The 24,406-nt window shown below is 37.8% G+C and overlaps 1 protein-coding gene across 1 annotated transcript; it reads left to right on the top strand.

The window, feature by feature from the left end:
* Positions 1 to 17,191: 17,191 nt before the first annotated feature.
* On the top strand, positions 17,192 to 23,599 carry CCKAR (cholecystokinin A receptor). Its single transcript, XM_009708058.1, has 5 exons — positions 17,192 to 17,471; positions 18,234 to 18,485; positions 20,464 to 20,725; positions 22,327 to 22,454; positions 23,073 to 23,599. The coding sequence occupies exons 1-5, from the start codon at positions 17,351 to 17,353 to the stop codon at positions 23,597 to 23,599; spliced, it is 1,290 nt and encodes a 429-aa protein (XP_009706360.1). The 5' UTR covers positions 17,192 to 17,350.
* Positions 23,600 to 24,406: the final 807 nt, after the last annotated feature.

Raw genomic sequence — 24,406 nt, 5'->3', positions numbered from 1 at the left:
GATAAGTGTTTGACAATTACTGTGTTTTCATTGTGATTTACTTTTAAATTGCAAGTAAGAAACTGCAGTACAGTCAGCATAGTGTGGTTTTGTGACGACCAGTACCACATACCAGAGGTAGCTTGCTGGTTTTATCAGAAGGTCTGATGTACGTATCATGTTTTTTCTGTTTTGTTTTGTGATCTTCCCCTCTCTTTGTCTCAGTCCTGCACCCTTGAACACCTCTTCCCCATTGTATTCCACCTTCATTTACAGCTGCAGTGCTCTACAATGTTATACCTTTCTTCACTGCGTTTTGTATCAAGTTACTGCAGTTAACTGGTATCCCAAGTGTCTTTTATTTATCTGCCACTGCAGGTCTGGAAAGCATCAAGAATTTGGCAAGGGAGAGTAAAATTACATAGTCAGTATTTGAAATATTTCACCCATATTCTCTCCCTCTTTCCCCTGGTGGGTTTTCGATTGAGGAGAGGATATGAAGCAACAGATACATCACACTGTCATATTTAAGCCCACATGAGACAAAATACATTTTAATGCTTCCAAATTATTCTGAAGACCAGTTTATTTCCCGGAGTGTAAATGCAGGCAGTAAAAAGGGAAAATATCCAAAGGATGCACTGAGTGCCTGGAAGCTTGGCTTTTTCCATACAACTATATTAGTTGATGTAATAAAAGCCAGGGCTGTCTGCAGGTATCACCAAAAGAGGCAGTTGCCTTGTATGACAGAGCAACGGGTAAGGGAAGTAAACAAAATCCCAGCAGTGTCAATAAAATCCCAGCAGTCCTAATCCCAAAATCCCAGCAGTCAACAAAATCCCAGCACTTCCAGTCAGCTGCTCCCAAGACACTCTTCCCCTGAGCAATTCACAACACTCATGCTGCCCTGATCCCACCTTCAGCTTTCACTCTCTTGCTGCTAGAAATGCCTAGCTATGAAGTCTCCTCTTAGGGTTGCTTTCTCTGCTGGGGGAACACGAGTGGGGAGGGACTGGAGTGGGGACACTGCCCCTTTACCTGTGCATTCATGCAATCAGTGCTGGCAGGGTAAGGGAACAAGGTATGGTGCAGAATAGGACTAAGTTTGCAATCATTGTCACTCCCTACTGTAGATAAGCCACTTACCTTTCCTTGACACCCTGAGGAATGGGGCGTTAATGCTGCCCAGGTGGAGCTACACATTGCATTCACCCTGATAATGTATCATAAATTTCAAGCTTTATTGAAATTCCTGCCCCAAAAGTGACAGTGTATATTTTGACAATTTTCAATACTGTATTTAAAATAATTAGTTCCTGGGGAGTAATGAGATTTTTTTTCCCAAATACCACTGATGCAATCTGAAGAGTGTAGGAAGCTTAGATGAAGTGTCTTCACTTATCAGGGCAGAAAACATCTCTTATTGCAGACTATTGTTAATGAGAAGTAATATATTTTATCTAATGCGTGGCTGAACTTGAGAGCTAAACTTTGACTACCAGTGACATCAGGGATTATCAGTCTGGTTTTAGCAGTTTCGTGTTGCATCAGTTCTTGATTTTAGATCATTTCCTACCAGACCTTGGGTTTAGATAGGTATAAGGCTCTCTGGAGAGAATCATGTATCTCAGGTCATAATATCTGTTACTGGTACATTTAATAGCATTGCTGAGTCATAGCAGCAACTGTGAGTTATCAGATATGTAAAACAACTAACATGCACAAAGTCCCTCATTTTTCTAGTGTTATTAGATTTAGTCCTTTTTTTCATGAGTTTTATTATTATTTAAGTGACATGGGCTTTAGCAGTAACATTCTGTATCTTCTGGTTTATAAAATCCCATGTGTACATTTACCGTGTATTGCGATATAATTACGCAGAGGTAGGATTTCTTGGGCTTAAACCAGAAATGGAGTCTATTGATCTAGATCCATTTTGAAGAAAAACACATGCTGAATTACAAATACAGTTTATATACTGAGTAGTTTATGCACTTCATACATGGCATGTATTTTATGTCTTAATTTTAAATTGTACATTCACCTATCAGCAAGTCTGTGGGGAAATATACAAAACTGTTGTACATATCCAATCCTTTTAAAACACATGATTCAGCAGTCATGAGAAAACATTTTCCCAGTACACATGTAATGGATTACTTTAACCACTTCTTTTAAGGTTCTTACAAACTTTAACCAATTTGTCTGTAAGCAAGAAATGCAGTAAAAAGAGCAGTCTCAGGAGATTCTTAGTTAATATCTCCAGGTCAGAGTTTACCAGTATATAGATACGCTAGGGTGAGATTCTGTGTTCGTTTCAAACCTATTGATTTCAGTGAGGCTATGTGATATAAATACAAGCAGAACTTGAGTTTTGTCTGTTACACGAAGTATTCCCTTTTTCAAAATATCTGAAAAATATATGTGGTGGAGTTTTATAACTATTACTTAAATACCTAAAAAACTCTGATTTTCTATTTATTTATGATATAGTATTGAGCATTACTCCACTGAAATAGCTGCTTGATACCATATCCTGCTTATTGCAGTAGGGAAATTTGTCCTCTGTGGAAAATGCAATAAATGTGTTAAGGTAGTCTGTTACACTTTTGTTCATTGCCTAGAATATATACAATTTGTTACAGAGTCATGTCAGTGTGTGTTGCAAGCCTTCAACAATCAGCAGGTCACCTTGAATACATTATTTAGTGTCTAAATCATAGCCTTCCTTTCCTTAATCATTAAGAAGCAGAACTATAAACTTCACTGGCAGAACAAAGATCTCTCCTTGGGTATCAGTTCTGGGCATTTTTATTCTTCTGATTAAGATTTGATATGGTTTAAAGTGGATTAATCCTTTTTGTTTTTTTGTTTTTTTTTTTTTTTTTTGTATGAACGATTAGTAGGCTGATTGGTTTCCTTGTTTGTTACTTTTTCAAATAGAAGAGTCAAAAGTGAAGAATAAACCAAGAGGATCTGGAAACCCTTGTACAGTTTTTGTAATTCTCTCCTGATGGTTATGTAGTTGGAAGGTAACCAGATACTCTAACTGTTTGGGTATCTCTAGTTTGGGTCATGGGGATCCTCACTTCTGTTGCAAGGATTTTTCAGATATCCTTTACCTTGACTTCTGCTTCCTTAACTTGATGTCTGCTCTGTTGAAAAGACAGCTAGAAGTGCCACAAAATGGAAATGCTGAATGAACTGAACATAGCAAGCAGAAACTTCATAATTTTCTTGTCGTTTTGTCTCCACTGATGGTATTTTTCTTTCCTTGTACGGACAAATACTTTATACTATTGAAAGACAGCACTGGGCACTGAGTTAAGTGTCTTCACCAACTGTGGAACAGAGTCTCCTCTGATAGATCTCGGGCCATGGTAGGGGCCTAAAGAATTCTATATTGAAATACTTGCCATTGTCCTGTATTAGTTCAAAAGAGATTAAGTCAAAATGTAAAACTGAGCTCTAATTTCTAAACACAGTTTAGAAATTCTCTATTTATGTACAGGAATATATTAGTGCAGAAAATTATCTGAAAACATTGAGTACTAATGCTGCCCATTACAAGAATTGTTGTGCATATATGAAACACAATTAAATGATCAGTATTTACTGTGGAAATAAGTTCATAATAAGAACATGAACAAGAATTCAAAGCAACTGCCTGAAAAGAGTGGAACAGTGAGGTGGAAGAGCAAATACATGTAAAGCACAGCTCTGAAGGCTGGATTCAGAGCCACTGAATAGCAGGCTACCCTGCTGTCACTAACCCCAAAAATATAAATTAGTACACACATCTGCTTAAACACAAAATGGCACTGAAATATTGTACCCAGATCTAGAGAGCACAAACAAACCCCAATGACTTGATTTCAAATGAAGCTCTGCATGTTGAAAGCAAAAAATGTAAATATACAAATGCAGTCAGGTTTTCCATTTTGCATCACTGTTTAGAGCGCTGTAAAGAAATGTTTCCAATTCACAACAATTTTTCTAAATGAAAAAAAGGACAGAGGTACTACGTAAAAAATGTTACTATTTTATTAATTAACAGGATACAGGATTGAATCTTACAGTCTATATTGCAACATGTTCCCAGAAAGACCAGGAAGGAAAATTAGAAAACAATTCACAAAGGTCGTAGTGCTAAGGGCTGAAGAAAGGTTGGAATTATTTGTACTTATTGCAAAAAAGAAAGTGAAGAGATGAGTTATGAAGCTAGTAAAACAATTGAGTGAAACTGTGCAGATTTGCCCTAGCTGAGGCTATCAGTCATTAATGTGAGTAAGCAGTCATATAGCAACATAATCAGAGGACTATGTAATGTCGGAAGGATAACTGTGATACATTAGACAGCAAACGTGTGGAGTATTTTAAAGCCAGATTGTCCATGATCCAGCTCCAGGAGTCCACATGCCTGATCTGAAGGTTGTCAGTACCTTGTCATAGTCCATCCTCCTCGATGGGATGCCTCCCTATCCTCCCTAGTGACTTTTGTCATTGATGACTTTTGTCCTCGATAGGAAGGACCCCTGCAGCCAACATTCCTACCCACTGTTTACCAAAGGACACATTTTCCAGAGCAGATGGGATAAAAGGTGCTCCCAGCTTAAATAAATATGTGGATACACACTAGTAGCCAGTGTGGATAAAAATTTCCTGGTCTTTGTCTGAAACTGCATTCAGTCTTGAACCCATAGAGAGTAGAGCAAGGTAAATTTCTGCTGGATGGAGTGTATAGCATCAACCTAAAATATAGCATTAAAATACCTCATTAGAGTTGTTCAACAGTGGAAGGACTCACTCTCGCTTATGAGGCTTTTAATTTCGGTAAAAACAGATTAATAATAAAGGCAGCATAATAAAGATTTAGATCAAAGAGGTCACACGTACACCTGTCCCCCCGCATATGTACTGACATACAGGGAAATAATAGCAGGAGATGACACTGATGAAGCTACTTTGAAAACTCAGTTAATTTTTTTCCTGAAATATAACTATGAAGATTTGCAACAAGAATATGAATGGGTCAAAGACTTAAAATAGCCTATGGAGCAGGTTTAGTAAGGGATTTGGAGGAGAAAATGTATGTATGCGTAATGATTTTATAATCAAATATTCACTTAGAAAAACATTTTGCTTTGGCATCATTATGCAGTTTAGGACACCAAAACTCCCAAATATCCATAGCCATGCAATGGTTTTAACTTTCAGTAAGCTTTAACTATGACGTAAGTTAATATGCTTTTAAAAAAAATTTAAAATACTTTAAAAAAAATATCCTTATGCAGCAAGGTACTACTGGCTTTCATAACTTTATCCAAGAGGCACAAGTCTGTGAGACCTAACCATATATTTACTCCTTAGAACTGGAAATAATACCTCTGTTGAAAGTACTGAATACAGCTCAGTTGTGTGACCTAAGGGGTGAACACTCGGGACGTAGAGTGCTATTTGCAAATTCACAGTTTTGGTTAAGTTGGCTTAAAGGAGGAGAAAATGTACACAGACAGGAAAGACAGTAGCTAAAGAAGCGTTCATGAGGGTGTATTGAAGAAGGAACAGAGGGAAAGAATTCATTATCATGTCACTAACTAAATGAACCACCATGTAATGAACACGATGACAGGAAAAGTCTAAGTGAGGAAAAATCCTGTTTTGTTTCTTATTCCTCTGTACTATTCAGAGAAATGAAATTTACTGCCTTCCTGATAAGAAAGCTGGATTTCATCAAAGAAATATCAATTTATACTGCCAGTTTCTTCTCAAATAGTATTAAATCTGGAAGGCCTTGGATATTTAGTAACACATCAGATCAGAAGGACAAAAATTTCCTATCATTTTAGGTTGGATAATATTGTATATGACCTACCACCTACTGCTTCTTAAAACAGAAAATCAACATTTATTTAGCAATTTATATCATGATCAGATTTTTTAGAATTTATTTTAATATTTCCCACAGAATCCAATTTTAAATTTCCAGATTTCTCTATATAAGGTCTTGTGAACAAGGTATTCCAGTATGAAATGACTCAGTTTAACAGCTAATGAAATAAATAGTGCTTTACTTTTTATTTTCCCAGAGCATTCTCATTTGACTTCCAATAACAACTTTTATGAGCACTCATTGCAAATTAAGTGAAGACTTTGGGGAGGTCTGTCTTTACAAAGTACAAAATTGTAGCTGACACTTCTGGCTTTCTAACGGAAATATAAATGAAATGTAAAGAGATAAGATCACTGTAAGGTTATGATTTGAGCAAGATTATACTTCTGGTACTGCTGAGTGTAAAACCAGACTGAGTGAGAGTACAATCTGGGAGTATTTCACTAGCATCTCACTTAAAATATTTGAAAAACCCTTTACTTGCTCCAGCAACTTCAATAAGCAAAGCTTGTAAAAAGAAAACACTAATTGTTAATTATCTTTTATCATGATCTCATCAGAAATACTTTTCCTACTTCAATTTATTAATTTTCCCCACATTGCAGGATTGCAGAATGAATGCGTTAGAATAAAACAAGAACACTGGGAAGAAATAAGATGTCCAAGAAGTGACACAGTAGCCACAATTTGTATGATCTGTGACTGTTTTGCACTACTTTGTTTGTACAAAGCACCACCGTGCAGTTGGTTACAGAAAGGGCCAAAGCAGTATGCATGAAATTGCAAATATAAGATAAAGACTTCAGGCACACCAAAAATTATTGAAAGAAATCATCCCTGTTAGTTGGAATTTTCAAATGTTTGTTAAAGCAAAATCAACAGGGTATCATATAACTTTTCTGTTTACAAGGATTACATCCCAAAGATCCAACTTCTGATATGTTTGTCTGATTTATAAACCCCTGGATATTTGAGGATAGCATGGCATTCTAACTGAGTCTGGCTCTGTCAAAAAGTGAGCATAGAGAATTCAGAGCAGAATTTGTCCTTGGACTTTTGTTTCTCCCTTCTTTTGAGAGTTGAGTCTTCCCCTTGGCAGCTTTAAAACAGTTTTGTAATGTAAGCAAAGACTAAACAATGAAAATGAATCTAAAACTTACATGCTTTCAGTCACATTAACTCCCTGCACAATGTAATATTGTATAAACATGGGCAAATATTCCAAACTAACCACAGCAATTGTTCCTCGGAGTGTGTTTTCTTAAGAATTGTATAGACAAAAGCAAGTAAGGCCAATAATATTCTCGTTTAACAGCCCATCTGTGCTGAAACACTGGAAATTATTATTTTCAGTGTTTCAGTGTTTGAATAATGTTTTGAAATCACTCTGTATGGAAATACTATCAAATACTCCCAGGACAGCTTAGCACAACAGCTGAAATAAATCAGAGTATTTGTTATCTCTATGGGCTTGACCTGCCTCTCTCCATTTCTCAAGAAATTATAACTGACAGCTTTCTACATCTAGTTATTGGACAGCATTATACCTATCAAAGAAGTGAAAAATGCAAAGATAATTTGGCTAATTTACAAATAAAGATAAACATTCCAGAAATTAAGACCTAGACCAGAACTTCAGCTGGGGTAAATTGTCTTCACTCCTGAAGGTCTCCCTGTACCTCATCTTACTTGGTTCAATAATTAGTCCAAACTGTCAGCTAGCAGAATTCCAGTTAACAACAACAAAAAAATGGCCTGGAGATTGTCACAGTAAAAAACCAAGAGTCAAAGAACAAAATACTTAATTGTGTACAACAGAATGCATAGCCATGAGCCTAACTTAAAATCTTACTTTCTTTCTAGGAGCCCCAGAACTTGAAGGGGACAACACATCATCTCACTGAGTACCCTTCCATGCAAAATCATGGAGGTGGAAAACCAGAGAAATTCTAGACATCTCACAATCTTTTGCTTTTATTTTTATTAGATCAAAATCCTGCTTGGGTTAAGTACTTCCAAGGAGGGAGTATTTTTTCTTTGTGGGGATTGCTGGTAGGGGTTTATAGACGATAGTAGCTATGTTGTACCAGCAGTAATAGTAGAAAGGGCTTCTAAAGGAGAGACATTTTGCAATATCTCCTAAAATTTTTAGATTTAGCTCTGGATTTAGAAATAGCTCTGGATAGCTATTTCATAACCAAATACTCTACTGCAAATACTTTATTTCCTGTTCTCTTTTTTGTATTTTTTACCATTACTTCATGGTCTGAATTGTCTCAAATGACTAAAATTCATACTCAGAATTCAGTTGTTGATAAGAGACTTAGCCAGTTAATTGCTTTGAAAAAAGTGAGGTCATGTGCCCCTCTAGCTACTGAATAATAATAGAAAATTCATAAAAATAGAAGCAAATTGTATGTTTGATTTCTTGTGCAGACTTGTGCAAATTTATGTGAAATCAGATGACTACTGTTCATAGAAAGTTTATGATTCCTATAAAAACTGAAGCTTTCAAGAACTACTGGTGTTGATTAAGTTAATTCTTCTTATGTAAGTGCAATTTTCAATATTTTTCCAAGAGAGACAATACTTCTCTTGCTACCCGTAGCTTACGTTCCCTTAAGCCAAGGATTATATGATTTTGGGGAACTCAGATGTCAATGGACAAATTTCAACAGTATTATCTTAGAGATACTTATCATCTGTTACAGAAACTGATACTCCTTCAAAAATGTAGAAGTCAGATCAGAAGTCATGAAACACAAAGTAACTTCTCTCTGTACATAGTAAGACACATGAACTTTGAAATCTTAAATTAAAGCCCTGGTTTCAGACATGCTGGTACCAATTCACCCAATAATACATCCGTCGATCTCTTATTTCCTCCCTACTAACTGCACAGCCAGTCCCTTAATGACTGACCTGGTGTTGTGAAACTAACATCTTTTTATCTCATTCTGGAAATGTGGAAATCTATTTGATCTTAACGTCATGAGTGTAGCGTGGCTTCTTTTGCGAGCAGAGCTGTCTGACAAATATAGCACCAGACGAGGGCTGAGGAGACTGCCTGCCTTTTCCTGACTTTCCACTGGTCTGTTGAGTGGCCTCTGCCAAATATTTCACTTTCCTGTGCTTCATTTTTTTCATCTTTAAATTGAAATGCATAGCGACTGCAGTTAACATAACTAGTTTCTTTCATATATTTCTGTGAGATCTACTAATGAAAATCTCTAGCAGTAAAATAGTAGTGACACTTTGTTATGGGCTTAACTGGAATCTTAAAAAGAAAAGACTACAGTTCTCAATTGTTACAAGTATGGGTTTATTTAGCACTCTGTTCCAGTTTTGAGCTTTGTTAAGGAGTTGAGTAGTATCAAGAGCAGTTATACCATCTTGTTGCTGACATTTTAACCTACGGGGGCTGTTTCTGGTGGCAGCCCCTGATCTTTTATCTGCTTGTTACAAAGTGCGTCATGACTATACCTCAGAAAACAGTCTCAGGTGGCTGGTACCTTAGAACATGTGATGGATTTTGACTTTGATTGATGTTAGTCTAGTATGCAAAAATATGCTCAAAGGAGGCCATTAATGGTACCAACACCTGCTGGTCTTAAGATAATCCAAAAAAAGTGACCTCTTGCACCATGTGTTGATGCTGGTAAGTTGACATGTGGTTCTAGCACCCACAACATAAGGGCGTGCAGGGCTATTTCCTTTCATCTCTAGCTTGAATCCTGAACTATTTTTTCTGACAAACTAATATATTCACAGGGTGAAGAAAAAAATGGGGTTGCACAACCCAGTGTATAGTCTACAAAAGAAACAAGCACCTTTTAAAAATATCTATGTTCCTCTTTCATGGGTTTCTATACCTTTCTCATAAACAGTTATGCATCGGTTGTGATAAGCCACAAAAAAGAAAAGCGTCAACTTCAGTTGTTCAGTGAGCATTGATATAATGTCTGCCCTCAATTTTAACAATTAGTTAGAGAACTGGGTACATGGAGAGAGGAGACACAGCTGAGCCTAGTGATAGCCCAACATTGGCTGAGAAGTGCCAACATGAGTCGCAACATGCATGATAAACCGTGTGGGAGGAATGGGTGGATAATGATTCATCCTAGACCTCACTAATGATATCTTATTGGCTGTCACAGGGTGTCAGAAGGATTTTATGTGATCGTATGTTACACTGGACAGACCATTTACACATACGTCTTTGAAGCAGTTTCCCTAAACTTTATAGACTTGCATAGCAATCTCTGGAGCGAAACTGAATTTCTGGCTGTTCTTTCACCCAGAAAGCCCACAGAAACTTTAACATAATTACGAAATTGGACCTGAAGATTTACAGAGACAATATGCATTATTCGTCCTGTTCATTAGTGAGCCTTGAACATTGTACAAAAGTCTCAGCCATCACCTGGGAGGCCTCATTTCCTCTCTTCTGAGGAAGATGGTATGACAGGCTGACTGGATGCCCATGAAGGCATCAGGGCCAGATGTAATGTGTCTGACGGACAGGTCAGGTGGATGATACTGCAAACAGCCAAGAAGTTCAAATAGTATGAAGAAAGAAAAATGGTCACTCCCAAAATCATTTAAAAGACACCTTGAGGTGTGTCCAGATGGAGTATCATAAAGACCTGTGGAGTCTTCCAGGCATTTACTAAGCTACATGCCACAGCACTGTCCTACATATCCCCTGCAGATGCACTGCAGGGGCAGCAAGAGCACCTTGTCTGCCTTTGATCTCCTCTGCCGTCGGTGAATGCTATTTCAGAAATCATTGATGGTACAACAAGGTGCTTTGAAGTAAATTTTCATCCTTATGTTATTGCGTTCAAATGAATATGATATAAACTGGACTTAATTGCAGTTACTGTGAGATACTGAAGCTCAGATCACTTTGAAAATTCTTGAATGTGTTCCTGAGAATTTTGTGCTTTCTCCGCAAGTGTGGTCTAATCCAGATCTCCCTGTAGTTTATATCTGTGTGAGTAACTCCGCTGAATCAGTGGCCTAATGCCAGCATAACCCTGGCAGGTGAGAACAGAAGTAGACCATGACTTTCCATATATATTTCTTCTAATTCATTTATTTTATTTCAGTTGCCAGGACAAAAAAGACCTGGCAACAAACCCAAAATTAGTTGTAGGTTTGACACAAGATAAAGATAAGCTTTTCCAAATTCATCATTTTACAAGTGGAGTTTCTATTTAAATTTAAATAAAGATCTTTGTCAAATTGATGAAAAAGCAGAACAGATGCTTATTCTTCAGGAAAAAGAATGAGGCAACTGTAAATTGGTATGGTTTCTTTTTGGACAAGAAAAGCATTATACACATAGCATGAGATGACAGAGTACAGCAACTGTTTTGGCTGCAAAGCCAGTGTGTTCAGTATTTGACATTACAGGGGGAAAAAAGGATTAAGATTAAAATGAAAAGAAAAAAATTAAAATGGCAAATTCTTTTGTTATCATGGATTAGCAGGCCTCCTTCGAATACAGGGAAAATATATTTTTATATACTTTTCTGTAAACTATCCACACAGGTACACTATGGTACTGAAATTATTTCTTAATTAACAAAGCCAATTTTATTAATAAATTAGTGTTGTTAATAAAGCAGCCAACTCAAAGGAAGTTCTTGCCTAAAACTTCCAACATCTCAAATAATGGATGATTAATTTCAAGTGGGACAGACATTCAGGTTTTTGTTTCTCCTAAATAATAAAATTATATCTGTGATTAGCAAGCATTTCATTAAAACAGCATCCTTTTTTTCTCTCTCTTAAAACTCACAGAGAGACAATGAGATTATACTGATCTGCATGGAGAGTGATCTATCATGCAATTAGCTAAATGTGGTGGAGAGAAATGATGTTAAAAAGGCAACTCAGAACTGTTCAACCATTAAGATTATTGGCTGTACATTTGAGTAAATCTGTGCAAAAAAAATGCCTAGAAAAACAAAACTCTTTGATCTTCATATGTTTCATGCAGAAATCCACTCCAAAAGGGGAGTCAAGAGTTCATAGCAAATTCTTACTCATTTAGTCTGGCAATTTAACCAGCAGACACTGGTTAAATCCAGCTCAGCCCAGGACCAGATGGTATTCATCCAGAACTTCTAAAGGAAATAGTAAAATTATTAAACATGATGTATATGCCCTTGCTTAGAACTACATTGTTGCCAGAGAAAAAAAATTGTGCAAATGTGATGCCAATATTTAAAAAGGGCTCCAGGGGAACTGAACCCTTGGAATTACGAGCCAGTCTGTAAGCCTGGCACCCACAAAAGGAAAACTAATGGGGAATGGTAATAATAGATAAAAATCTCTGAACACTTTGCACAAATTTTGTAGAGGAAAGCTACACCTTACAGATTTAGTGATCTGAACTTGTGAACAAGATGATCCAGTTTGTTTTAAACAGTAACACACAGTTGTTGAGATTTGGATGAGATAGCATTCCCTCACTCATTCCGCACTTCCTTTTGGTTGAAATTAGTATCCTCTGGGGTCAATCATGGCTCAGTCCTTATCCCTCAACCCTTCAGGTTTATGCTTCACATGCTGCCTCCCACCACTATACTCTCCACTCATTTGCTGTCTGCGCAGGACGTGACTGTGCCGAGAGGATTCACAAAGTAGGCTGCATCCCAGGCAGTTTTCCTTTTCGCATTTCTGCTGACCACTTGAAGCCTCCAGCCATGGCTGCTGGCCTCATTGGCTTCAGCCCTCTTGCATGTGCTTAGGAAGCATGTCTTGATATTGTAGTGGGCCCATCCCTTGGGATGGGGCTAGGTGAGGGGCTCCTACTGTCCTGGGGAAGCTGGTCCTTCACCTCCTCCCACATACTGAGACTGAGGCAAGAGACGTGCACTGGCATTACAGTGTTTTTTTGTACTGACCTACAGCCCTGGGCAGCCTCTCACCCCACTGAGAGCAAGGGGGTTAGTGGGACCATGCAGTGGTATGGGCCACTGATGACCAGCTGCGTCCAGGATTTTCAGGGGCAAAGAACATTATGCCAAGTCCTCCACAAGAACACACTGCGCTCTGACAGTTCAGGATTTCCATGTGGCATGGTCATGGCAGGCTTTTTTACACACAGCCTGGCACCACCACTGGCACCACCAGTGGGCTTGCATTGGGAAGACATGAATGGCAAGGGATGAAGCCATCTGCTCACATGTAATTCAGGACAATAAGCCTGACAAATGTAATCTAAATTTGCACATCCAGAAAAAGTGAGCTGCAATGCCAACATGGCTCTGGGCTACCTTTGTGAAAGTAAAATGGAAAGGTCTGATTTCCTTCTCTCCCTAGGGGGAAAAAAATAAAAAGTCATCAAAAAGGCACTCTCTCCTTAGGCTGGCAGAAGCAGTTACTTGGAAGTCAAGCTCCTGGCATCCATGAGCATCAAGTGGACAGAGAGCCAGTGACCTGTGAGTAACTGGTAATTCAGGTGTGGTAATGCTGGTAAAGGTCTTAATAACTCAGTAGAATACATGCTGAGTTTTTCCAATGACTTGCATGTGTGCCTCAGGCTTTGAGTTTTGTTTCTTAAACTTAAAGCATTATTCCGTCATGCTGTGGGCACAACGCACATCACTGAGCTGCTGTATCACTTCCTGGTGTTTTTCTTCATTGCTTCTCTAGGTGGAGCTTCCTAAGGCCTGGGATGATTTGACACATGACAAGCAATGTTCACAGATAGTCCTGGAAGACTTATCTGGGCTGAGGGAGCAAAGTTGGCATGGATTTGCTTGCCAGAAGAGTTAGGAGAGTCATGGAAGTAGGAGTTCAGGAGCAATTTTTAACATTGTGGACAAGTAGACCATCAGTCTGGAGTGAAACAGGGAACAACGTGATTAGAAGACTGGAAATAAAAAGTAGGAACGAAAAGTAGGAGTGGAAGGCAGTTATGAATGGAGCCCCACAGGAAGCTTAGCTACAGCTGTTCATCTCTCATAAATGCTCCAGAAAATGGGATCAGGGGCGAGCTAAAAGAGTTTTCTGCTAACGCTAAGTCGTTCAAGGAAAGGAGAAGCAAAAACTGACTTTGAAGAACTGCAGAAAGCTCTTTCTGATAAAATGGGAGAATAGAAATCACTGCAAAGCAGAAAACAATTATAATTTTTCCTGAACAGTGTAAGGCTCTAAACTAGATATTACTATGCAGGAAAGAAACTACTGAACTTATGGTAGGTTCTTCCATGAAAACATCAGTTCAATTCTCAGTAGTCATAAAAAAAGCAAATAGGATTACAGGAATTATTAGGAAAGGAACAGAGAAAAAAACAACACAAAAACTCAATATGCCATTATTTAAATCCTTGGTTCATCTTTATGTGTTAGCATCTATGAAAGACTGTAGAATAACTAGAAAAGATTTTAGATCTGGGCCGCGATGCTCATGGGAGGTATGAAACCACTTGTTTACAAGTAATGAATAACCAACCTGAGGTTCTTCAGATATGACAAAATCATGACAGGTACAGAGAAGTTAACTTCAGAATGATAGTTCACTGTCTTTCATGATACAGAGAGAGACAATAGCCCTAGTGTAATCTTTTTGACTGCAATGATCCCCCTAATGATCTCCCTAATCTTGTCTTCCCTCCTGATCACTAACTATGTCTCCCCCAGACCTTCATTCACTCGATTTCTTCTCTTCTTTTTAACCAGCTCCTGGAGACTTCATGGAAGACTCTATGCAATCCGGTTTAGCAAGTCTGGAAGCCCAGCAGATGATGACAAGTGTGTGGTCTCAGTCTATATTTGACAACATGAATAAAAAAAAATCTTTCTCTTTAGTGTAATGCTGCTTCCTCAAGGTACAGGAATAACCAAGCTGTAACTCATCAGAACACCAGCAATTAACCCCTCACTCCAAAAGTACAGTGGTATAAACAGTATAAAAACTGTAGATTAAAAATTAATTGAGGGAGAATCCAACCCCAAATAGTAACATATCTATGGTAAAGAAATATTATGATAAATAAAAATACTGCTAATATCAGCCATTCAACACAATTGCAACTGAAAACATATCCAATCATTTCTCTAATGCAGATCTAATAGAAGGTGCCAGGAATCCAGAAAGATCTCTTCCACATTAAGAATAAGCCCAGAACAACAATTTGACATCTTGCTTACAGAAAGACTCGGACTCCATTACAGGCTCTTTAATTCAGTAAAGGGATTGCTAAACACAATTACAGAGCCTGTGCTTTGCAGTAGGTAAGACTATTATAATAATTATAAATAATTAAAATAACTTCTTTTGATACACAAAGGTTTCTTAAAGTTCAAAATCATTCAGATTGAATGCTACTTCATGACAAAAAAAATTCTCTAAAATTTAAAGACTTCATTGAAGTTAATTGCATACAGATATGGAAAGCAGGATCAGTATCTCAAGTGTAAAGGACACCTTAGGCAAACATAGGCTACAAAATTTTATCTGAGTTGGTTTGTCCTTGATTTATCTTCTGTAGAAAGTAATTTTCAAAGGAAAGAGAAGTTGTCAACTGGAAGTTTGGACAGCTTAAACTAGTCTGCATCTTGCTGTTGTCTATGAAGAAGAGCAAAGTAGCAACCTAAGTTCAGTAGCCCTTTCCAAAAAGCATCTGGTACTTTTCCTGTATATCAGCACCTGTATTGGTTGCCATTTCAGCTGTTTGGGATATTATAACAATTTTTAATTGTCAGAGAAAATGTTCAGGAAATACTGGAATAATTACAAATAAATTCAAAACTAAAGCAACAAAAAGAATCTTCTATGTTTAATTAAATAGGCAATGTTTGTAATTTAATAGAGTGGTTGATTAATAACACCCATCAATTTAATCATAGAAAACATATAAAAAATTTAAAGCTGAGTTAGTCAGCTAAGAGAAAATCGAGTTTCAGAGATGTTGGTGCCTAATGTTCAAGCTTAATGCTCAGTCACTGCAGAAATGGAAACATATTTTAACTTTGTTCCTTCATATGATTTTCTCCCATTTTGACGTTCACAAGTGCAAAAATAAACTAGAATGAGTGATTCTGGATTGAGTCGTTTTATCCTAGGTTTTTAAAAACTGCAAAAATTTGTACAAGAAATGGAAAAAATATAATTAATATGCTAAAGAAAAGATCATTTAGAGATTAGAACTTTAGATGTAACTTTTCAATCTACTCTCCTACGTACGCATTCCCGTTAATGGCACTGTAAAGCAAAGCTGGCGAGATTGGAAAAGAAATCCAGGCCTTGCAGTATGTGTATATCAACTTTAAGGGATCCAGGCTTGTTATTAGGAACCTGTTATTACTCTGTCTTTTTAAGTAGAAGAGATTTTAAATGTGAGATCTATTTTCCATTGAGTTATAGCAGGGATTCATTTATAATATTAATTTACATTTTTGGCCGTAAACAAGCTGTATACTGGAAGTTAAAAGCCAATGACTTTGTGAAAACACCAGAGGGGATGATGTTTATGTATTCAAAAAGCAGAACTCAGAAGAAAGGGTTTCTTTTAAACAATCAAGATCGTTGTGTTTTATGTTAATACATAACTAATGTGTCACAGTTTTTCAGTTCATCAAGTTTGTATTCAAGTCTTATACAAGTCCTTGCACTGAGAAAATGTGTAGGCTTCTGCTTATATTAATTGACAATTCTAATATCGTACTATCATAAGGTTTGACCCAAGAACATTGAAATTAGTGAGTCTTTCTGTTGACTTGTTGGGTTTTGGATCAGGCATGTACAGCGCTTTTGTATGAAGTTAGCACTTCACCAAATGAGATAAATGTAACAGCTCTTGTTTTTGTGAGTGTACCCAGTCTTCAGTCTACTCTGGAAAATACGAAGATAAGAATTGTTTCCATGTAAGGCATGCAAAATCTTCACTATGTTTTTCTCTTCTCTGCCCTTTTAGTCAGCTACTCTTACCATTTTAAGTGTTGTTGGTTGAGAGATGGATTTATCACTCTTGTCACTCACTGGTTGTGATTTATTGGCCGTAGCATAACAGACTCCCTCTGAGAAATATTGCAGAGATGTGAACAGAAGCAATCTTGCAAGGGGTTAATGCTGTAATCTTTTTCTAGCCTGTTTATAATCCCAACAGTAGTCCAGTAACAGAAAAGGGTGGATCTAAAAAAGTACTGGAGGAGATGTGTGTGTGTGTGCGTGTGTGTGTGTGTGTGTGTGCATGCATACGTGTGAGCGTGTATGTGCACGCATGCTTTGCTTTTCTGAACTGCTTTGTGTGTCCCTGGAATAAATCTTGTTCAGCCTGAGCAGGACTCTGTGTGCCGGGTGCTCCTGACGGAGAGTTAGAAGAGCTTCCTTGCACAACTGCCTCTCTTCTATTTCTCCTGAAGATCTCATTCAGAAATGTGTTTGTTTACTGAAAGAATGGGCAGATAGTTACAAACCCACCCTCTTCTTCATCAAAGCTAACCTGTGGATACTGAAGAATGGAAATACTTGATGCTAGCTTCCTCGGGAACAGTACCAATCTTACTGCTTTCCTGTGTGATATCATCTTTGAAAATGACACTTTTTTCTGTGTGGATGATCCACCTTATCCTTCTAAAGGTATGTATAGAAAAACAGATTTTTTTTTTCAGGCAGTTTTAGTTCTAGCTGGAAGTAGAGATACTATGGAAAGAAACAGCTACACAAGGCTTTTTCTGTGAGTGAGTGCAAAATCAAGTGCTTACTGGTAAGTTAGGATGAGAAACAGACAGGAAAGAATTTCGTATGTGCTGGTTTTCCAAGTTAAAAATTCAGCTAGAACAGAATTTGAGTATAATGGAAAATTGAAACAGTAGCACTGTCAAGCACAAAATGTAAACAGCTTTGCTAAGGACTTGGAGAAACATGATTTTTACTCTTTGAGGAATTCAATAACAATGGAGTTATCTGATCTGATGCCTTGTATGAAAGTGATTAAATATGAAATTATAGCACACTGAGGCTGAAAAAAAAAATCCATATATTAAAATACTGTTGACTGCTGTATCATTTCTGACTTCTGCATAAAGGAGAAACTGGCACGGTGAGTGAGTGGTGCACACTAAGCAGCATGAGCAGAACATGCTTTTAAGAAGTTGTATTTGGCTCTTCAAATGTACATTGTATTGCATGTATTGTATTTTAATGTTATACAATTCAAGTAGTTCAGAGTAAGTTTAAGAATTTCAGAACTTCCACTGATTTTCCATTGATGTAAAGACATAAACCTTAGTAAAACTGAATACAGAAAGGCTTTTACTATTTGATTAAAGGATTAAACATATAATACTAGTCTATGAGCTGTATACTGCATAACTTATTTTTCCTTGTGACAATTTTCAGATTTGCATCAGATAATTCGGATTCTGCTGTATTGTTTGATATTTCTGCTCAGTGTTTTGGGGAACATTCTGGTAATTACAGTGCTGATAAGAAACAAACGGATGAGAACAGTCACCAACACGTTTCTGCTGTCACTAGCAGTCAGCGACCTGATGCTCTGCCTTTTCTGTATGCCATTCACCCTCATTCCCAACCTGCTGAAAGATTTTATTTTTGGTAGTGCTGTTTGCAAAACTGCCACTTATTTCATGGGTAAGTCTTGGCAGTTTATACTTATTTTGAAGACTGACTAATGAGATAGGTGAGAAGTTCATTAAAGACCAGTAAAAAGCTGATTGCTTCCATCTGCCAATGAACAGTTACCAAAATCATGAAGAAACAACTTTGTAGTGCGAATCTTCATGGTTCTGGTTTCCTCAGTCTGAACGAGAAAAACACAGAGGCACCCACTTAATTTTAACGACATACAGAAGTGTTGGATCAGGTTAAGTGAGAAGTATGTTGCATGATCAAGCTTTAATGAGGAACCTGCACTTGCTTACTGGTCACCGACAGAGTTATTAGCAGTTCACCCATCAGAAATGACAGGGTTGTACAGCCCTCACTAAGGGCAGATTTTGCCCACAGATTTTTTGGTAGCAGGGATACATGAAAAAAAATAGGCCAAAGTAGGTGTCATTTGAGGAGCTGGAAGTTAGAACAAGCACTTTTTGAGAACAGACCAGGTAAGATCAGATCTCACCAAGAGACCAGAGAATACAGATACAGATTTTAGAGGCTGACTTTAAGAACCATCACTCTTATATGCCTTGCCGTATCCCTTTTGGTTGTGGAGCCAGGACTTTCAAAATGCCTGGATTACGTATGTCTGTATAAGTGGTTTTGTCTCATTTCCAATACTTCCTGTGCGTTTGCTTGTTTCTTAAAAAAAAAAAAAAAGAGAACATTATGTAAAGTTTTTGCTACCTTGGGAGACCCTCAGTTAGTTACAGAAACCTTAGGTCCTCTTTCAACCCGTGCCCTTGAGAACTTTGATGTAATGTGAAAATAAACACCTAAAGTGTGCGAATGGGAAATCAACATCTTTTTGTAGATAAAACCAATAAAACTAAAGGCCATGTTTAAACAATTATAATGAATTGCTGCCATAAATACCATAAAATAATACTGAAGCATTGTCATCTTTCTCTTTCACACTGTGTAAATTACTTTCTGGAAAAAAAAATCCAGTGAAATATTTTCGAACATGAAGTTTTTCATTATGAAAGTGTTTTATTTTAAGAGTCAGCATGTGGATATTTCCCATTAGCAGTTCAGGTTAACAGAGGCTTTAATTGACAAACAGACACTGACATCCATTGCACCACCTATGCTTAATTTTTAATTTTAAGATGTAGGAAGACTTATTTAAAATTACAGATAATTTTTGTAAAGCAAACTGTAAAGATATTAGCATTTTATATTTTTACCCACATCAGAACATTCACAAAGACTATTAAATGAAAGCTCATTCACTGAAAGAAAAGTTTGTGGCAAAGTTAAGAAGAAATATTTATAATCTCGCAGTGATAAACTGGGGTACCTCAGTGACAGAAATACAGATCACTGCATTGAATTTTATAATATATGAACAGGAGAAGTTAAGTGCACTTGAAAGACAAAGATTCTGCTTCAGGACTTCATTTCTTCTGCTTTGTAACTCTATTAGCATATAATTTAAAAAGTGATAACATTTAATTCTCTTGAATGAGAAAATCAGATCACCAGTCAAGCAGGACACTTAAAAAATTAAAACAATGGAAGAGGAACTATGAACTTCTGTGTTAAAAGAGTAATTAACAGCATAATCCCACTGATTTCAAATGCTTGTTTCAATTTCAGTGCAATTAGTGGAGTGGATAAACCACAGTAGCAAAGAGAAGAATTAGGAGGAAAAGTGTCTTCTTTCCCTGTTACCAGAATTTCATGGTTTGACAGAATGAATCTTTTATCTTGGACTTCTGGAGTTAGAGAAGTGCAGAGCAGGACCACCAGTCTGGAGACCCAGACCCATTGCCCACACATTCTTTGCTGACTTAATCAGCATGACATTTACAAATATTTTAGCTTATAAATAGTTTGCTATATTTTGAATTTTCTATATGCATACAGGAAGTTAGCAAGACTATTTGAAAATAACATGAACATTTAAAACAAGAGAATAACCTTTTTCTTTATTTTATATATGTAGGTGTCTCTGTAAGTGTATCTACATTCAACCTGGTTGCCATATCTTTGGAGCGATACAGCGCCATTTGCAAACCTCTGCAGTCCAGGGTCTGGCAGACAAAATCTCATGCCTTGAAAGTGATTGCCGCTACCTGGTGTGTTTCCTTTACTATCATGTCACCATACCCAATTTACAGCAAACTGGTACCTTTTACCAAGTATAACAACACCACAGCAAATATGTGTCGGCTCCTTTGGCCAAGTGATGTCATTCAGCAGTCTTGGTAAGACATAACTGACTGTTAGCAAATGTATAATTATCTGGTGGAAAACAGGATTTCGTGGTAGCGTTAAGCCTGTTGAAAATCAAGTATTAACCTTCAGCAAACATTTACACTTCTATCGTGCTTATTTAAGAGTAAAAAGAAATCATATTTTTAAGCTGCTTACATTTTGACACTTATATGACTTTTCCCTTGTCATAGGAATGATACCCAACATGGCAATGATTCTCACACTATGGTCAGCTAAGCCCCTAGTGTCACTGTAAAGAAAGCATCTGTCACTCTTCAAGTAGGAATACTGCTTTCACTCATTTATACATAACCTTAAATATTTGAGAGAAATCCTTGATTAATCTGTGAGAAATGCAGATGCACCCCTCTGTGTGATGCCTTGCCTGTTAATTTGTTTGTCTGAAGGTCCTCTGAAGCAGAGTAGTATATAAGAACTTGGAGAGGTTGCAAATGCCCTTTTGGTCACTTATATAGAATAGGGGCAGAGAGACGAGGGGAGAGACAGTGCTCCAAGTCCTACATGTCCAGGCAGAGTAAGTAAATAGTAGCACTATCAAGCAGCAATATTAGTTAGACATTGTGTCCTTGCACGATAACTAAAGACTTTAACTGGCACTGAGAAGATGTAAAATTTTTTTGGATACTGAAGGTCAGTTGGAACTGGGAACAAGATTAAAGTATGTACCACTTCAGTATGGTGTATGCACAAACATCGTAAACTTGTATTAATGCTTTTCAGTAGTCTCAGGTATTTGGCAGTATGAGTACAGATTAGGAGAGAGGGTGCAGGGCAAAATTCTCATCTCCATGGTGTCATTGCAGATTCCCAGGTGTGTCAGTGAGTTTGCACCAAGGTCCCAGGGAGCAGAAGGGACGTAGGCTCGTGAACGCATTTAAACAGAATTATTTCCCCAACTTGTAATCCCATTAGAGCAGCTGCCTAGGAGAGTATATCAGATGGTCAACCAAATAAAAGCTGCTTCCTTTAGCAAAGGGGTTGTAGGCCTGGAATCCCTCCCTGGGGACTCTGCACGGCCGCAGGGATGAAAGTCCAGGTCGTGGCTGCTCTGTCTCTGCCCACGTGTGCCACAACCCTTGGCAAGTTGGGTCTCCCTGAAGTAGTGACTGCCAGTACCAGGGGCTCCTTTGAGAATCAGTAGCTGCTCGTTTGCCTTCTGCAAGCCAATTTTTACACCGTTGAAAGCTGCAGGGTTTCAGAAAGATGCTCGTCTGGTTACAGCAGGGAGCCTGGCTCATGGGCAGAGAGACCTTCTGCCCCCTCTCACCACTACGGGAGCGCCCATCTCCTCGGGGCCTGCGGAGCTCGGGTGACAGATGTTTTGCAGCCATGATAGCTTTGTTCCTGCTGTACTTTTCCGGGGAAAGAAGGAGGAGAAGAGATGGGAAGTTTCTAGTTTCCAGAGCTGTCAAAATGATGCTTTGTATCATTTGTATCACATATTTTCTGAAAAAAATTTCAGAAAAATCTTGAAATCCTGCCCCCCTCCCCCCAATTCTCACCTGAAGAAAAAGGAGATTTTCTGGGTTTGTGGTGTTCCCTGGTCTCAGTTTGTCTTTTGATTCTTTAGGTACACTTTCCTGCTACTCATACTCTTTCTTGTACCTGGGATTATAATGATGGTTGCATATGGCCTAATTTCTTTGGAACTCTACAGAGGAATAAAATTTGATGCCAGTCAGAGAAGATCTTCACGAGGTAACAATACATTTAGGTTTGGGGTTTTTTTTAAGTTAGAGTTGAAGATACAGTCATCTTGAGGCTACTAAAAGCAAAATTTTCTATTTGCAAAAATTATCATTATGGTCAGTTATGTTTGTGAACCTGCCAGATGCACTTGTTGACTGAAGTTATTCCATTATTCGCTAGCCAGTAATTCCTCACCTATGGCTTGTTTGCAAAGACTGGGCAGGATACAGTGAATGTCTAATTTGCTTATTATAGAAACACCAAGATTTTTTTTCTGGTCATGGATGAGGACCTTCCTGTCAATAAACATCACAATAAAAATTGTCAAATTACGATAGAAGCATATAATTTTGAAAACTATCTTCAGTGAATACTTGAGCAAACTGTGTTCTTACATCTTTTGCATCAATTTGTATAGAGTTAAGACATGAGAATGTTGGGAGGTAGTGGAGACAGAGCAGCTGATACACGACTGACGCAGAAGTAGGCCAGTGCTTTTTTCGCAGCACTTGTTCAGTCATGAATTATGTTATTTATTTAGACTTAGACTCCATTCTTAGTTTTTTATTTTGAATCACCATTCATAGATATTTTGCCAACTATTTAAGCACTAATTTATATGTACAGAAAGAAAAATAAGTACCTGCAGTGCCAAATATGAGGATGGAGATGGATGCTACCTCAACAAAACCAAAAGAAAAAGGAAAATGCCATTGCAACAGCTCTCTGCTACTAGCCATAGCAAAATAGATAGGGTGAGAAGCAGCAGTTCTTCTGCCAACTTAATGGCCAAGAAACTCGTCATCCGTATGTTGATGGTGATCGTGGTTTTGTTCTTCCTTTGCTGGACTCCCATCTTCAGTGTCAATGCCTGGCGCGCGTTTGATACCACTTCAGCAGACCAGCGTCTCTCGGGGGCTCCCATCTCCTTCATCCACTTGTTGTCCTACACTTCTGCCTGTGTGAACCCTATCATATACTGCTTTATGAACAAGCGTTTCCGCATGGGTTTTCTAGCCACTTTCACCTGCTGTGCAAAGCAAAAGCCTCCTGCAATACGGGGAGAGGTTGGTGATGAAGAGGAGGGGAAGACAACGAGGGCTTCACTCTCCAAATGTTCTTACACGCACATGAACGCATCTGCACCCCCCTGAGCTGCGTCAGAAGAGGCAACGAGTGGCCTACAGAAATTCAAGTATCTATCATCTGGTCTTGGAAAGTGACTGTGGCATCAGCTGAACATGATCTAGTTCTGAGGTAATGAAACACTTCAGCTAACAGGAAACACAGTGAGAATTTGATGGGAAATGGATGCTATCACTGTCTGAGCTTTATATGACTTTCCCTTCAAAAGTACAAAGGAGGAAGAGGACTCTTTGAAGATAAGGGACTTTATACAAAGCCTTAGAAAATGCTCTATTTGTCATAAATTCTCCTGTAAAAATTGGTGTCCTTTAACAGTTTCGCTCTGTTTTTGGCTGCAGTTCTGAGTATCTCTTACAATTTCCAAGACACTAACAGATTCTCCTCAAACAAGAATACATGTATTGCAGTCTTCACTTCGATAACTATGCCTCATAATCAAAATCTTTCAGTTACATTTGTAGTACTTTTTCACATTATTTTAGCTGAGGTAATTACACGTTGAGATCATTTTGGTGTCACAGTCAATTAAAAGAAGAATTTTGGGGAGGGGAGAATGGGCTTGTTCATGTGAAAATAATGTTTTTAAGTAAAATAATTTCATCTTTTTTTTTTAATAAAATGAAAATAAATATTGGTGAGTTTGTGAATGGAATGCATTCTTAACTTAGGCAATAATCTAAATTAACATAATTTAATGTATTTTTGGTTTAAATAAACCCCATAGAACAAACACAAAGAAGTGGCTTTCTTCTGTGCAGTTGCAAGCACCCACACATGAAGTGGCAGGGTCTGAGATGACCCTTAAAGGCTCGTGT

The sequence above is a fragment of the Cariama cristata genome, unplaced genomic scaffold (assembly GCF_000690535.1).
Source record: "Cariama cristata isolate BGI_N322 unplaced genomic scaffold, ASM69053v1 scaffold30979, whole genome shotgun sequence".
NCBI lineage: Eukaryota > Metazoa > Chordata > Aves > Cariamiformes > Cariamidae > Cariama > Cariama cristata.
The sequence above is the reverse complement of the archived record's forward strand: the minus strand, read 5'-3'. Positions and strand labels throughout refer to the sequence as shown.